The following is a 13910-nucleotide window of genomic DNA, read 5'->3' as shown; positions in this document are numbered from 1 at the left end:
TATTAATGTATTTTACACATTTTTAAAGGATACTTCTCAGGCATTCTTTCCATTGCAGAGACGTTTAGGGGTAGATTAAAGACCTGTTTTTAGATTTGGAGATGTGTGGAAGTCAAATTTAATCAATGACCTTGCCCTATCGAGCGTAGAAACTTGAAATCTTGATAGTTTGAATGACTTGGAAGTCTCAGACAGTTACCCTGTTGTTTCAAAAAGATGGGACCTACTGGAACAACATGTATTTATTTACTTGGTTGGCAAGTTGGTGGTGGTGTGCACTGGGATGTGTTTCATTGTAACTCTCTTTGCTCCTGCTGCTGTTTGGCTCTGTACTCATCATCTCTTGATTAAATTGTTAGTGCATCAGTGTGTTAACTTGTCTTCTTGTTCCAGTCTATCCTCTAGAGTGCTCGTCGTTATTTTCTTGAAATCAAATGTGCTTGTGTCAGTCCTTTAAAGAGCTTTATTAAGGTAACCTGTGCCTGGAGTGCAGCACACAAGACCCTTCAGAGTCTGGCCTTAACATGTTTTGGGATCTCTTTTGGCTACCCAGTTCTTCAGCCTTTTTGAATTTGCCAGTCCATGATACACCATACCTTTTTATTCCTTTTGTGTGTGTGTGCTCCTTCTTCCTCTATGTAGCAAAGCCTGCTCATCTCACTTGGCTTCCTTAGGCATCAGTTGGTCAGCTTTCTTCACACAACACAGTGCAATTAAGATAGTGGTAGGAATTACTACTTAATAGAATTTTTTTCTTTTAAAAAGCTTTAAACAAATTATTGTTATCTTTATGTCGCTGTTGCCTGGCTCCTAAAATATATTTGTTGAATGAAAATTGCATAAAAGTTGTTGAGGGTATTAAATGTGAAGAACAGAACTTCATGGTGAGGGTTCCCTTAAACGGGCTATTTAGAGAAGGTCATTCATAGGCTGGATCTTCACGGAAGTGAGATTTGTGTGACAGAGATGAGACAGAAATCGTACCTGATGTGAAGAACAGTGAAAGGCGATGGAGGAAGAACTTAGGGTGTGTGAAAAGGGTGGTAAAGGAGCCAACTTGGACGTATCAGAGATAATGTAGTGTGGGAATTATGTAGTCCCTCAAGTTACAGACCTAGTTTGAGTCTCCTCTTGTGCTCCTCTAGTGTGTGTAGTTATGACTTGACTCCCTGAGTGTCAGTAAAATGAGCATGATAATGTCAACTTCATAGGGTTGTGAGGACTGAGAGAAGTAATGCGGTAAGATGTGTCATACAATAACTGACTCATATAGGCACTAAATCCTATATAGCGGTCCTAGTTGGTTATGTTGTCAGTAAAGGAACTATTCATCAAATTGAGTTTTATTTTCAGAGGAAACAATTGAAATGTTAAACTCTTGTATGTGTTTCTTCATTAGCGCTTATGATGACTTGGATTTTAGTTCTAGCTTTTTTTTGGCTCATTGCTTGATTCATGAGAGAAAATTATATTTTTGTCTCAGGTATTTAACTTATAGAGTCGAAGATGGTTGACATGTCTATAAAATGTTTATTAATTTTTGAGAGAGAGAGAGAGAGAGTGCAAGCAGGGGAGGGACAGAGAGAGAGGGAGACAGAATCCAAAGAAGCTCAAGGCTCTGAGCTGTCAGCGCAGAGCCCAATTCAGCACTCGAACATACAGATGGCGAGATCATGACCTGAGCCAAAGTCAGACACTTAACGGCTCAGCCACCCAGGTGCCCTGAAGTGCTTTGCATTCTTGCAGGGAGGTAACATATGAATATAGACATCAGTATTTGAAAACTTAACAGTTTCCTCCTGGTTGAGAACAGGAGAATCAATGGGGAACATCTTTCAATGCTGTACCTACTAATGGAGACATGGTCTTCTTGCCCAGTTGATGATAGTGATTGTTTATCTCTACCTTGGTGTAACCTAGGGAGGATAGTTATGATGGATGTAAATCCATTTTCCTGTTTGACCTGGAAGACTTTCCAACTTTCCAACTTTCCAAAAGAAGATCTTTTTACAATTATGATAAAAGGTGAACCAGTGAAGCGGTGTTAAAAAAAAAAAAAAAAAAAAAAAGGCTTATTATGACATTAGCGAAAGAGGAAGCTAATCTGTATTGTCAGCTCAGGCCACAGCTAGAGCGTCATTTCTTGACAGATGAAACCATTTCTCGGAAAACATACTGTTTGAGGGTGGGAGGTGAAGGGAATCTTCATCAGATGTTTGCTTAATTTTTATCCAGTTTACAAGCTGCAATTCTATTGGATATTGCATTTCTTTATTCTCTTGGTGACAAGAATTAAGAGCAGATGATGCCCCCATTAAAAAAAAAAAAAAAGGATATGTTCTTGATAGTTCGGCTTTTGGTGTTATTAGATGTTGAGAAATAAGATTTCCTATGAAGCATGGTTTGATTGCTTGTTGGTATCTCTTGCAATGTACTTTGAACTGTCTTCATTTTTCTCCCTTTGCTGAATTTTTTAAAAAATAAGAAAGAGGGAGATAACCATATACTTACCTAGAATGATGATAATAATACTGTGGGCTTTAGGGCCTATTACTTAGTGCCCAGGTGTTAGAGGACTCCGTCTATTTGATAATCGCATTTCAGAGGTTTCTGGGCAGAATAAACTCTAGGAGAGGAGAAAGCACTTAACTTTCTGGTGTTTTTGTTTTTGCATTTTTGTACTAATTCAGAAGTCCGAAGTTTGGTTTGGAATGAACACTTGACAGATTTGGGGCTGACTGATAATAACAGGGCAGAGAAAGGGGACATTTGACTCCCAGGTTGTGAGGGGACCTGTGTCCACTCTCACAGATATTTTAAACCATACATGAAGTGATTCTGAGTTGGGGAAGAGGCATTGCCTGTTATAATTGTTACAGAAATCATAAAGTCACAATTTCTCATAAAAAGGCTGTGATAGTTTCACTTCCTGAAATGTTCTGTATAGTTACTATCTTTGTAGATAGTTTTAACATGATGTTTTATTTAACACTAGAAACTGTCTTGCTTTTGTTTCCTTTGAAATCAAAAAGTTAAATACACTTTAAAGTTTTATTAATCTCCTTAATAGAAAAGAAGAATTAAAATAAATTTCTATGGCACAAAAACAGACACATAGACCAATGGAATAGAATAGAAACCCCAGAACTAGACCCACAAACGTATGGCCAACTAACCTTTGACAAAGCAGGAAAGAACATCCAATGGAAAAAAGACAGTCTCTTTAACAAATGGTGCTGGGAGAACTGGACAGCAACATGCAGAAGATTGAAACTAGACCACTTTCTCACACCATTCACAAAAATAAACTCAAAATGGATAAAGGACCTGAATGTGAGACAGGAAACCATCAAAACCCTAGAGGAGAAAGCAGGAAAAGACCTCTCTGACCTCAGCCGTAGCAATTTCTTACTTGACACATCCCCAAAGGCAAGGGAAATTGGAAGCAAAAATGAACTACTGGGACCTTATGAAGATAAAAAGCTTCTGCACAGCAAAGAAAACAACCAACAAAACTAAAAGGCAACCAACGGAATGGGAAAAGATATTTGCAAATGACATATCAGACAAAGGGCTAGTATCCAAAATCTATAAAGAGCTCACCAAACTCCACACCCGAAAAACAAATAATCCAGAGAAGAAATGGGCAGAAAACATGAATAGACACTTCTCTAAAGAAGACATCCGGATGGCCAACAGGCACATGAAAAGATGCTCAACGTCGCTCCTCATCAGGGAAATACAAATCAAAAAACCACACTCAGATATCACCTCACGCCAGTCAGAGTGGCCAAAATGAAGAAATCAGGAGACTATAGATGCTGGAGAGGATGTGGAGAAACGGGAACCCTCCTGCACTATTGGTGGGAATGCAAATTGGTGCAACCACTCTGGAAAACAGTGTGGAGGTTCCTCAAAAAATTAAAAATAGACCTACCCTATGACCCAGCAGTAGCACTGCTAGGAATTTACCCAAGGGATACAGGAGTACTGATGCATAGGGGCACTTGTACCCCAATGTTTATAGCAGCACTCTCAACAATAGCCAAATTATGGAAAGAGCCTAAATGTCCATCAACTGATGAATGGATAAAGAAATTGTGGTTTATATACACAATGGAGTACTACGTGGCAATGAGAAAGAATGAAATATGGCCCTTTGTAGCAACGTGGATGGAACTGGAGAGTGTGATGCTAAGTGAAATAAGCCATACAGAGAAAGACAGATACCATATGGTTTCACTCTTAGGTGGATCCTGAGAAACTTAACAGAAACCCATGGGGGAGGGGAAGGAAAAGAAAAAAAAAAAAAAAAAAAAAGAGGTTAGAGTGGAAGAGAGCCGAAGCATAAGAGACTGTTAAAAACTGAGAACAAACTGAGGGTTGATGGGGGGTGGGAGGGAGGGGAGGGTGGGTGATGGGTATTGAGGAGGGCACCTTTTGGGATGAGCACTGGGTGTTGTATGGAAACCAATTTGACAATAAACTTCATATACATACATACATACATACATACATAAATAAATTTCTAATAATGTAGGTGAATTTGAGAGTTTTGTTTGTAATTAGTCCTGAGGAGAAAATATAGGTTCAGGGAACATTTGTAGCCACTTCTAAATAGCTATAGAGTTTTCCTTAAGGATTACCTTTCTTTTTTAGTCTTAATCTAGAAAAATTAAAAACTTTTTTTCCTGAGAAAATTCAGTGTTCTTTTGCTTTTGTTGATTATATAAATAAATGTTAGAGGGAAGTAGGGCCACTGTTTGGGGCCAGATTGTGCAGGACACTGGGTGTCCTTCAGGTAACACCTATTAGTTAGACCCCAGGGCTCCCGGGAATGTATCTGTGCTTTTACCCTTGTGTGATTCAGTGTTTTCCATGTATTGGAATGACAGCTGGTATAGATTTTGAAGCTGAAGGGAAAATAACTGAATTCTAGTTCAAGGTTCTGAGGGGAGGATGGCAGAACTCTTAAAAACAATCTGCCAGAGGTCTTTCTCTGGGCTTATTTCCTCCATAACTGTGGAAGGGTCCCAGAAGGCAACCTGCAAGATAACTGAATTCCTGGAGGTTCCTGGGAAGGAATCTTCCCAGTTTTTATGGATTCTTGCTTCTGTTGGCCAAATTGCTTTTTTCACTTGTGCAATAGATATGATTAACCTTTGGGATTTGTGTTTTCTGTGATTACAACATGAGGAAATACATTCCTTTGGTATTATATTTTAGTGGAATGTGAATTTTAGGGATTGTGTAGCATTCTAAAAGCATACATCTCCTGATACATGTTATACAGGAGATGTATGGTCTTTATTTTGCTAGTTAGGTAGCTGACCTTTTTACCATCTCACATAATTTAACAGTTAAAGGGTGATTAAGCTGTTAAAAAAAAGTGTTTTTAAAAAAAAAAGTGCTTGCTGACATCATCTTTCCGAGAACACTAGTATAAGTGATTTACTATAACAAGATCTTAGTTTTTCCTGTTGGCAAATGACATGTAATATTTACAGAGGTCTTGGGTTCAGTCCAGGAGAAACAGTTCAGATAAATTGATGTGTGAAACTGTAGCTATTTAACATTTTCTTTCGTATGGAGATCATGTGAACAGTTTTTTTAGTTTAAAAGTGGGGAGAAAAAGGACATTTAGTATAGATTTCCTTCAGGGGAGCAGCTTAAATTGAATGTATTCTCCAGAGTTAAACATCAAACATCTGTTCAGTTTATAATTCAGTTATATTCTTCTAACAGTTGTATGTTTAGTATACTAAGCCAGTGTTAATTCTGTTGTATGTACATGCCTTCTGTCCCTGAGAAACCTTCTCCGTTTCCATCAAAATGCTACAAGGTTGGGGTGCCTGGGTGGCTCTGTCCATGAAGCGTCCAACGTTTAATGTTAAGCGTCCGACTTCATTGGCTCAGGTCATGATCTCACTGTTGGTGATTTCAAGCCCCGCTTTGGGCTCTCTGCTGTCAGCACAGAGCCCTCTTAGGATCTTTGTCTCCCTCTCTCTCTGCCCCATTCTGCCTCCTCTCAAAAATAAATAAACATTAAAGAAATGATACAAGGTAAAGTTTTGTAGTCCACATTTTAAAATCAGCATAATTTCTAAATCTGTGAGATTTTTACTCCCCCCCCCACCAAAGCATGATTTTTAAGGGCTCCATTAAAGTAGTGCATCTTTCACATATACTGTAATTTACCTGTTATTAGGCATTTTGGAAATTTGTTATTTCCCCTTTTGTGTGTGTGTGTGTTACTGTTAGACTGTGTTTATCTCTGGGTATATCCATTGGTTTCATTCACAGAAACGGAAACCTTGGATTTGTAAGAGTTTATGCCTATAAACCAGACATCTGAAAGTTCTTGTATAGTCTCATCTAGTGCTTACTAAGGGGCTAGCCATGGCCTGGACAGCACTTCAAAAAGGTTTTGGAAAAATAAACTTTACAAAAATTTTTAATTAAAAAAGAAATTATCTCTTCAATTTAATTTTTATATTTTGATTAATAGTGAGATTAATTTTTTTTTCAGATTTATTAGTCTCTTGTGTATTGTCCTTGTTCATCTTTTAAAATGGGGTCTCTGTCATTTTCTTATTGATTTGTAAGTACTCTTCATATCTTAATCCTTCTTTGGTTGTATATGTTGTAAATACATTTCCTTAATTTTGAGGCCTGCTTTTTCTTTTTTTAATTGAAGTATATTGGACGTACGATATACTAGCTTCAGGTGTACAATATAGTGATTCAGCATTTATATGTTTGTATATAAATTTTATATGCATTATAAAATGCTCACCACAATCAGTGTAATTACCATTTGTCACCAGAGAAAGTTTTTACAATATTATTGGCTGTATTCCCTATGCTGTACCTTTGACTTACTTACTTTATAACTGGAAGTTTGTAACTCTTAATCCCCGTCATCTGTTTCACTCATCTTCCCACCCTCCTTTCTCTGACAACCACCAGTTTGTTCTCAATATTTATTCATTTTATTTATTTTATTATTTTGAATTTTTGAATTTTGAATTTTTTGAATTTTTTTTTTCTTCTTTTTAGAGAGGGAGGAGAAAAGGGGGAGAGGGAAGGAGAAAATCTTAAGCAGGCTCCATACGCAGGGTGGAGCCCGACACAGGGCTTGATCCCATGACTTGAGCTGAAATCAAGAGTCAGATGATCAACCAACTGAGCCACCTGTGTGCCCCTGTTCTCTGTATTTATGAGTCTGTTTCTATTTTTTTAAATTTGTTAATTTTTTAGATTCCATGTATAAGTGATGTCATACAGTCTTCCTTTTTTTTTTTTTTTTTTTTTGCCTGACTTATTTCAATTAGTGTAATACCCTCTAGGTCGTCCATATTGTTGTAGATGGTGAAATTTTTACTTTTAAAAGCTAGAAATATGTCTAAACTAGATATGTTTATTGAGCTATAACACAGTCTAAGTAATGAGGCATCTTTAGTTGTCTTGTAAAGAATTAGAATATTCTGGAGCGCCTGACTGGCTCAGTCAGTACAGCATGTGTCTCAATCTCAGGGTCATGAGTTTGAGCCCCATGTTGGGCATGGGGCCTACTGAAAAAAAATTAGAATATTCTCTCTGTATTTAAATATTTTTAGCACTTAATTTAAATATAGTTAAATACTAAAAATTATTTAAATATAGTTGAATGCAGATCTATTGAGGAATGAAGCAAATGTAGTTACCATGGAAATCAAGTCTCCTCTATTTGAGGCCAGTTGCGGTTTTTTTGGCATTTTTGTTTTTTTTGTTTTTGTTTTTTTTGTAGGTAGACCTATCAGTTCTTAGACCCCAAGACTCTAAATGATTCTTTTACTTTTAGGAAGGTAGGTGCTTTATTCCTTTCACCGTATTTTACTCTTTGGTCAGTTTTTCTAGTTACAATAGCTAATCAAGTACAAACAAAAGCATTTCCAATACCACAGTAACAAACAAAAAGATTTCATTATTATACTTCCTTCCAAAAAAAGGAATAATTTAGGACTTGATTCAACTCTTTTGTGGTGCTGTTATTTTTCTTTGCTTTGTTTCTTCTATCGTTTTATTAATAATACCTAGAACATTAATATCAATAAAAATGAGAAGTTTGAAATGACAATTATGGTTTGTCATTCTCTATTTCAGATGATCACAGTCGTGTTAAACTGCAAAATGCTGAAAATGATTATATTAATGCCAGTTTAGTTGACATAGAAGAGGCGAAAAGGAGTTACATCTTAACACAGGCAAGTGATGTGGTGTCGAGCAGATGCCTGGCAATGCAGTTATTGTGGTTGGTATGCTTTGAAACATAGCTAAAAGTATGTCTTTACTTCTTTTGGAAATGAGATGCTGTTTGTTTTTTCTGTTGTTACATAGTAGAGTGTAGACATTTTAATGTTTTGCAGGTTTGTATGTGAACATGAAAGTAATTTTTAATGTTGCACATTCCAAGAAGGAAAATGTTTTAATGAAATGGTTTAGGCCAATTCTTTTCAGGCAAATTATCTTCCTTGCTTTATATTGATACAAAGCGTTTGTTAATGCTTTGTTAAGTTCTCTTCACATAACTTGTATCATAACCAGAGGCCCTTTGAAAGCCCTTCTTGACCCACTTCTCTGACATACAGTTTCAGAGAGTTTGAACATGCCTTTGATGGGTATCTGCCCTTTGTTTGGAGTGAGGGTGGTAAGACCAGGTGCCCAGAACACTGGCTAGGAAGCCAGAGAACGTAACGGTTCCCTTTGGCATTCTGCCTGATTGCTTCTTGGCACATTGGCCACACCCATATTCTAGCACTACTACTCTTCCATTCTTAGATAATAAAAATTATTTTGGTTTATCTACACCAGCTTCCCTTTATCAAAGGACAGAGACTTAATGAACAATACTGCTATATCCCCCAGTTACTGATTTTTAAATTTTAAGTATAAGCTGTATGTTCATAATATTTGAGGTTTTTAAAAATGTAGATCAGAATAACCTATTATTGAAAGAGAAAATGGGTGGCTTGGTGGCTCATTCAGTTAAGTGTCTGACTTTTGATTTCGGCTCAGGTCATGATCTCATGGTTTATGAGAGCAAGCCCTGCATTGGGCTCTGTCCTGACAGTGCAGAGCCTGCTTGGGATTCTCTCGTCTTTTCTCTCTGTCACTCCTCTGCTTACCCCTCCTAAAAGTAAATAAACATTAAAAACAAAACAGAGAAAACAGTTTCATATAGTAAAAAGATTAGACTATTTCTAGTTGGCAGGAAATGAAAATAATTTTACTTAAAGTAAAATGCTCCTGTATGTCAAAAAAGAAAAAGAGAAACAATCTAAGTTAAAAAAAAAAAAAAAACTGGCAAAGAACATAAATTCATAGTTCAAAGAAAAATATAAAGGTAGACAATATACATATGAAAAGATACTCAATTTTTCTAGTAATGAGGGAATATACATTTAATAACCACTTTTCACCAGTCAGAACAGCAGAGATTTAAAAGTTTATAATACTCAGTGGTTACATATGTATAGACATAAAGATACATGTGAGGGTGTTTATTGAAACTTAATTTTAATAGTACCGGACCAGAAAGAACAGGACAGAAATAATTTGTGAGGGACTGGCTAAATAAATTATACATATACCATTAATATTGGTTATTTCTAAGAATTAGGAATACATAGAGTTTAATTTGTCATTTCCTGCCTTTTTGTAATATTTGGCATTTTTTATGAGCATTCGTGACATTTTTAATTAATTTTTTTTAACATTTATTATTGACAGACAGAGAGACACAGAGCGTGAGCAGGGGAGGGGCAGAAAGAGGGGGAGACACAGAATCTGAAGCAGGCTCCAGGCTCTGAGCTGTCAGCACAGAACCTGAAATGGGGCTTGAACTCACAAACCACAAGATCATGACCGGAGCCGAAGTTGGATGCCCAACCGACTGAGCCACCCAGGCACACCCCGCATTCATGACATTTTTGATAAACTCATTTTTAGAATTTGTTTATTTTCTATTTGAAAAAGCTATAATGTTCAGAAATAGAAAAGAATAATTACTCTAGATCCCTTATCACAACCCTCCCTTTCTCTTTCTCCCTTTCTCCCTTTCTCCCATTTTCCCAGTGTCATTTATTGGTTCTTCTTATTGTAGTCCAAATTCTGTAGGTGTTTCTCAGGATTCTGATTTAGGAGTTTTTTCCCCTTTTCAGTTTACACTCAAGGCTTCAGACTCTCTGGAACCATATGTTCAACCTTCGTATCTTAAGAGAATGTAGACTCTGGATTCATAGTATCTATGCCCAAATCCTGGTCCCACTGCTTCACTGGGTATTCATCCATCTAACAAAGATTTATTGAGTACCTACTGTGTGGTAGGCATTAAATAAAATAGACATTAAGTAAAAATGCCATTATGAACTTTACATTGTAGTGGGAGATAAGATTAATAAGAGCTAGGAATTTTGTAACATTGTTCTGTACTTTATGTTTTGTATGATTTAAGGCTCAGGCTAACTCTCTCTGGTAAATACTGTCATCACCCTGATTTTATGCATGAGGAATCATCTAAAGAGACCAGGAACATTAAACAACTTTACCAAGGTCATACAGGAAGTGAGCTGAAGCCAGAATTTGAAGCCCCATTGACACTATGGGTCATGCTCTTAATCATTCAGCTCTACTAGCATAATAAAATTGCTGTGTGACCTTGGACAAGCTACCTAACTCTCCAAGCTTGTATATGTATCTATATTATTGATATATAAATATATCTATATTATCTATGGAACGATGTTGAGCAAAATTCTTAGTGCCTGGTACTATGGTAAGCCCTCCAGTGATTATTTGTTGTGGCATTTGTTATTACTTTTTTATTTGTAGCAGTAATAATGATAATAATTATAAAATATTAGACTATAAGTATATTTATTAAAATATTAGAATATAAACATTTATATAAATATAAAATAATATAAAGTCCATAACAATAAAGAAAATACCTGATTGTGTTTAAGCATCCTGTCCCTGTTGGACTGCTCTGCATGTCCTGACAGAATCAGAAGGCTGTTTTCAGTTTTTTATTCTTTTCTGAATTTCCACCCTATATTTTCTAGGTCTTTACTGGATATTTTTTTAAGTTTATTTATTTTTGAGAGAGAGAGAGACAGAGCATGAGTTGGGGAGGGGCAGAGAGAGAGGAAGACATAGAATCTGAAGCAGACTCCAGGCTCTGAGCTGTCAGCACAGAGCCTGATGTGGGGCTCAAACTCAAACACAGCAAGATCATGATCTGAGTCGAAGTCGGATGCTCAGCTGACTGAGCCACCCAGGTGCCCCTCTCTTTTTTAATTAAGCCATCTCCCTTCCTGTTTTTCTCACCTGGGCTAAAGCTGTCCTCATCATGTACTGAATCCTAATGCTTTTTAACTTGTTTCCTTGCCACCAGTCCCTCCCATCCTAATCCATCTTTAACAATGCCACCAGAATTATTTTTGTAACATACTAATCTGATCATACCACTTCTTAAAAACTTTGGTGACTGTTTCCTGTATTCACTCTGGTTTCGTACACACTTCCATACTTCCACTTCATCCTCATTGATTGCTTTGTCTGTCCCACATTTGCCCTGAACTTGCATGTGCCTTGCCTTCTGCTTGGAATGCACCCTTACTCCCCATCCTTCCATGATGCCTCCCTGTATCAGTGCCCTCGTCATTTTTAAGGCCCTGCTGTAGCATCCTTCCTACTCCTGAAGATCTGATGGTTTACCCCTTACTCTTATGGCACTTGATATTTTTCAGTTAGTAGGACAAGGACTTCTTGCCTTTTTACTTAGTAAGCTCTTTGAAGGCTGGGAATATTTTAAAGGACAGAGAAAACTAGAGATGCTATATGTTTAATAAAACCTCAGCTGTTCTGATTGTCCTTTGTAGCTTATTATTTTTATCATCTTTTTCCTCTGAGTTTTTGCAATTAAAATATATATATATATATCAGTCCTTGGTTTAAATCTCCATTTTGCAGGAAAAAATTGATAGTATTGGGGCACCTGGGTGGCTCAGTTTCTTAAGTCTCTGACTCTTGGTTTTGGCTCAGGTCATGATCTCATGGTTTTGTGAGTTCAGGCCCTGCAGACGCTGTCTCTGTCTCTCAAATAAATAAACTTTAAAAAAAAAAAAAAAGACTTTAAAAAAATTGATAGTATTGCTTGTAGGTGGGAAAACTGAGCGATAAACCCACCCCCCTCCCTTTTGAGCCACCAGTGGAGTGTGTTTTGTTTTTTTGTGTGTGTATACACTAAGGAGTGACTTCTCTGGTGAACTGATAGGTCCATTTCTTTAGATGAAAGAAAGGGCATTAATTTTAGTGGGGATTTTCTCATTGCTCTTGTTTATTTTTACACTTTGTTTTAGAAGTAGATCAAGTAATAGATAATGTACATTGAGGACAACAGTATCTTCAAACATTTGGTTGCAGTTTCTCAGTATTCTGAGATTTCCAACCTTTTTATAATTTAGAAGCTTAGAGTTTATTAATTCAAATAATATTTCAGAGCATCTGCTATATACTAGGGAATACAACTGCCTAAAAGATGCTTTCAGCCTTGAACCACTTGAATCGTCTTGTTTGACATGGGAAGCTGATGTTCCAGAACACCTGGCCTCCAGCCCCTGATGCTGCCTGTCACTCTGCCCTGTGAAAGGGACGCATGCTGACTTATTAGCTGCAGTAGAACCTCATTCACTTTCACCTTTAAAATTAGTTCCAATTTGGCCATGGCCTTTTCATCTCTTATTTGCCCTTTCTTCTGCCCTATGCTACCATTAAGCAAAATGTGAAGATAATTGGAAGTGATTTGATTTTTTTCCCCCATGACAATATTGTAATATGAACCATTGCCCCTTTTAAGTCTGCTATTGAGGTTGTACATGCTGTGGTTTTTGTAGATTAGCAGCTTTGTAGTGGTTCAGGTACTTTGAGATTTCTGCTTTTTCTGGAAATCTTTTGCCAGTTAACTTGGGGTGGTTGGTTGGCTAGTGATGGCATAGATTTCTTCTTTTGTAAGACTGCCATGATCCATGACAGTCAGGGCCTCTTTTCCTAATATGAAAGCTGAAGGGGACAGAAATTTCCTTTGCAGCTAGAACTGGACTAGTCAGATACTCCTGCCTGTGATTTTGACTTTGGTTTATTTATAGGTTATGCGTAAATGCTACAGCCACCTTAGTATGGCGATGCCAGCAAAGCAAGGTGATAAGGGGAGTGCCAGTGTCAGGAGCACTGTACCAAGCTGACTGCTTTGAGCAGAATCTTGCCTGGACGTTGGTTCCCACCAAAGCCTGGCTCTCCAGCCCTCAACACCGAAAGTCATCTGATAGCCTAAAAAATTCCTTTTCTGCCTAAGTAAATAAAAGTCAGTTTTGATCACTTACAAACAACTAGTACAGACCTGTTTTTTAAATCAAGTGGATTTAAAGTTATGATTTACTTATTATGATCCAATAAACTGTTTCAAACCAGAAACATACTTGAAGGAATTTTCTTTGAGCCTTGTTCCATCTCCTTTCTCTTACCTACTTTTTCTTGCCTGTTCTTACAGGGTCCACTTCCTAATACAGGTTGCCATTTCTGGCTCATGGTTTGGCAGCAAAAGACCAAGGCAGTTGTCATGCTAAACCGAGTTGTGGAGAAGGAATCGGTAAGTAATACTTAATATTTACAACTTGGCTTACTCCCTGTATCATTAGCTTATAAATGTTTTCATATTTGTTTTGGGATATTGATTCATTCATTAGTTTGGCTTTGAATTGCTGAAGCCTAGAGGTCAGTCTGTTTCTGACCAGAAGAACTCTAGTATAACCTTTTCCTTTCTTGCTGTAAGCATTTAGGTAGCAATTGCACACCACTACCCTCCAAGA

The 13910-nt window shown here is 37.2% G+C and overlaps 1 protein-coding gene across 5 annotated transcripts in view; it reads left to right on the top strand.

Moving 5' to 3' along the window:
• The window catches only part of PTPN2 (protein tyrosine phosphatase non-receptor type 2), an 85681-nt gene that overhangs the window by 38694 nt on the left and 33077 nt on the right, over positions 1-13910 (top strand). For all 5 annotated transcript variants that reach the window (XM_058692788.1, XM_058692789.1, XM_058692787.1 and 2 more), the window contains 2 exons: positions 8146-8246; positions 13592-13690. In XM_058692788.1, coding sequence (XP_058548771.1) covers positions 8146-8246; positions 13592-13690 — 200 coding nt within the window. The remainder of the gene's footprint in view (positions 1-8145; positions 8247-13591; positions 13691-13910) is intronic.

This window comes from Neofelis nebulosa, chromosome 11 (genome assembly GCF_028018385.1).
Source record: "Neofelis nebulosa isolate mNeoNeb1 chromosome 11, mNeoNeb1.pri, whole genome shotgun sequence".
NCBI lineage: Eukaryota > Metazoa > Chordata > Mammalia > Carnivora > Felidae > Neofelis > Neofelis nebulosa.
This window is presented reverse-complemented; position numbering and strand designations above follow the sequence as displayed.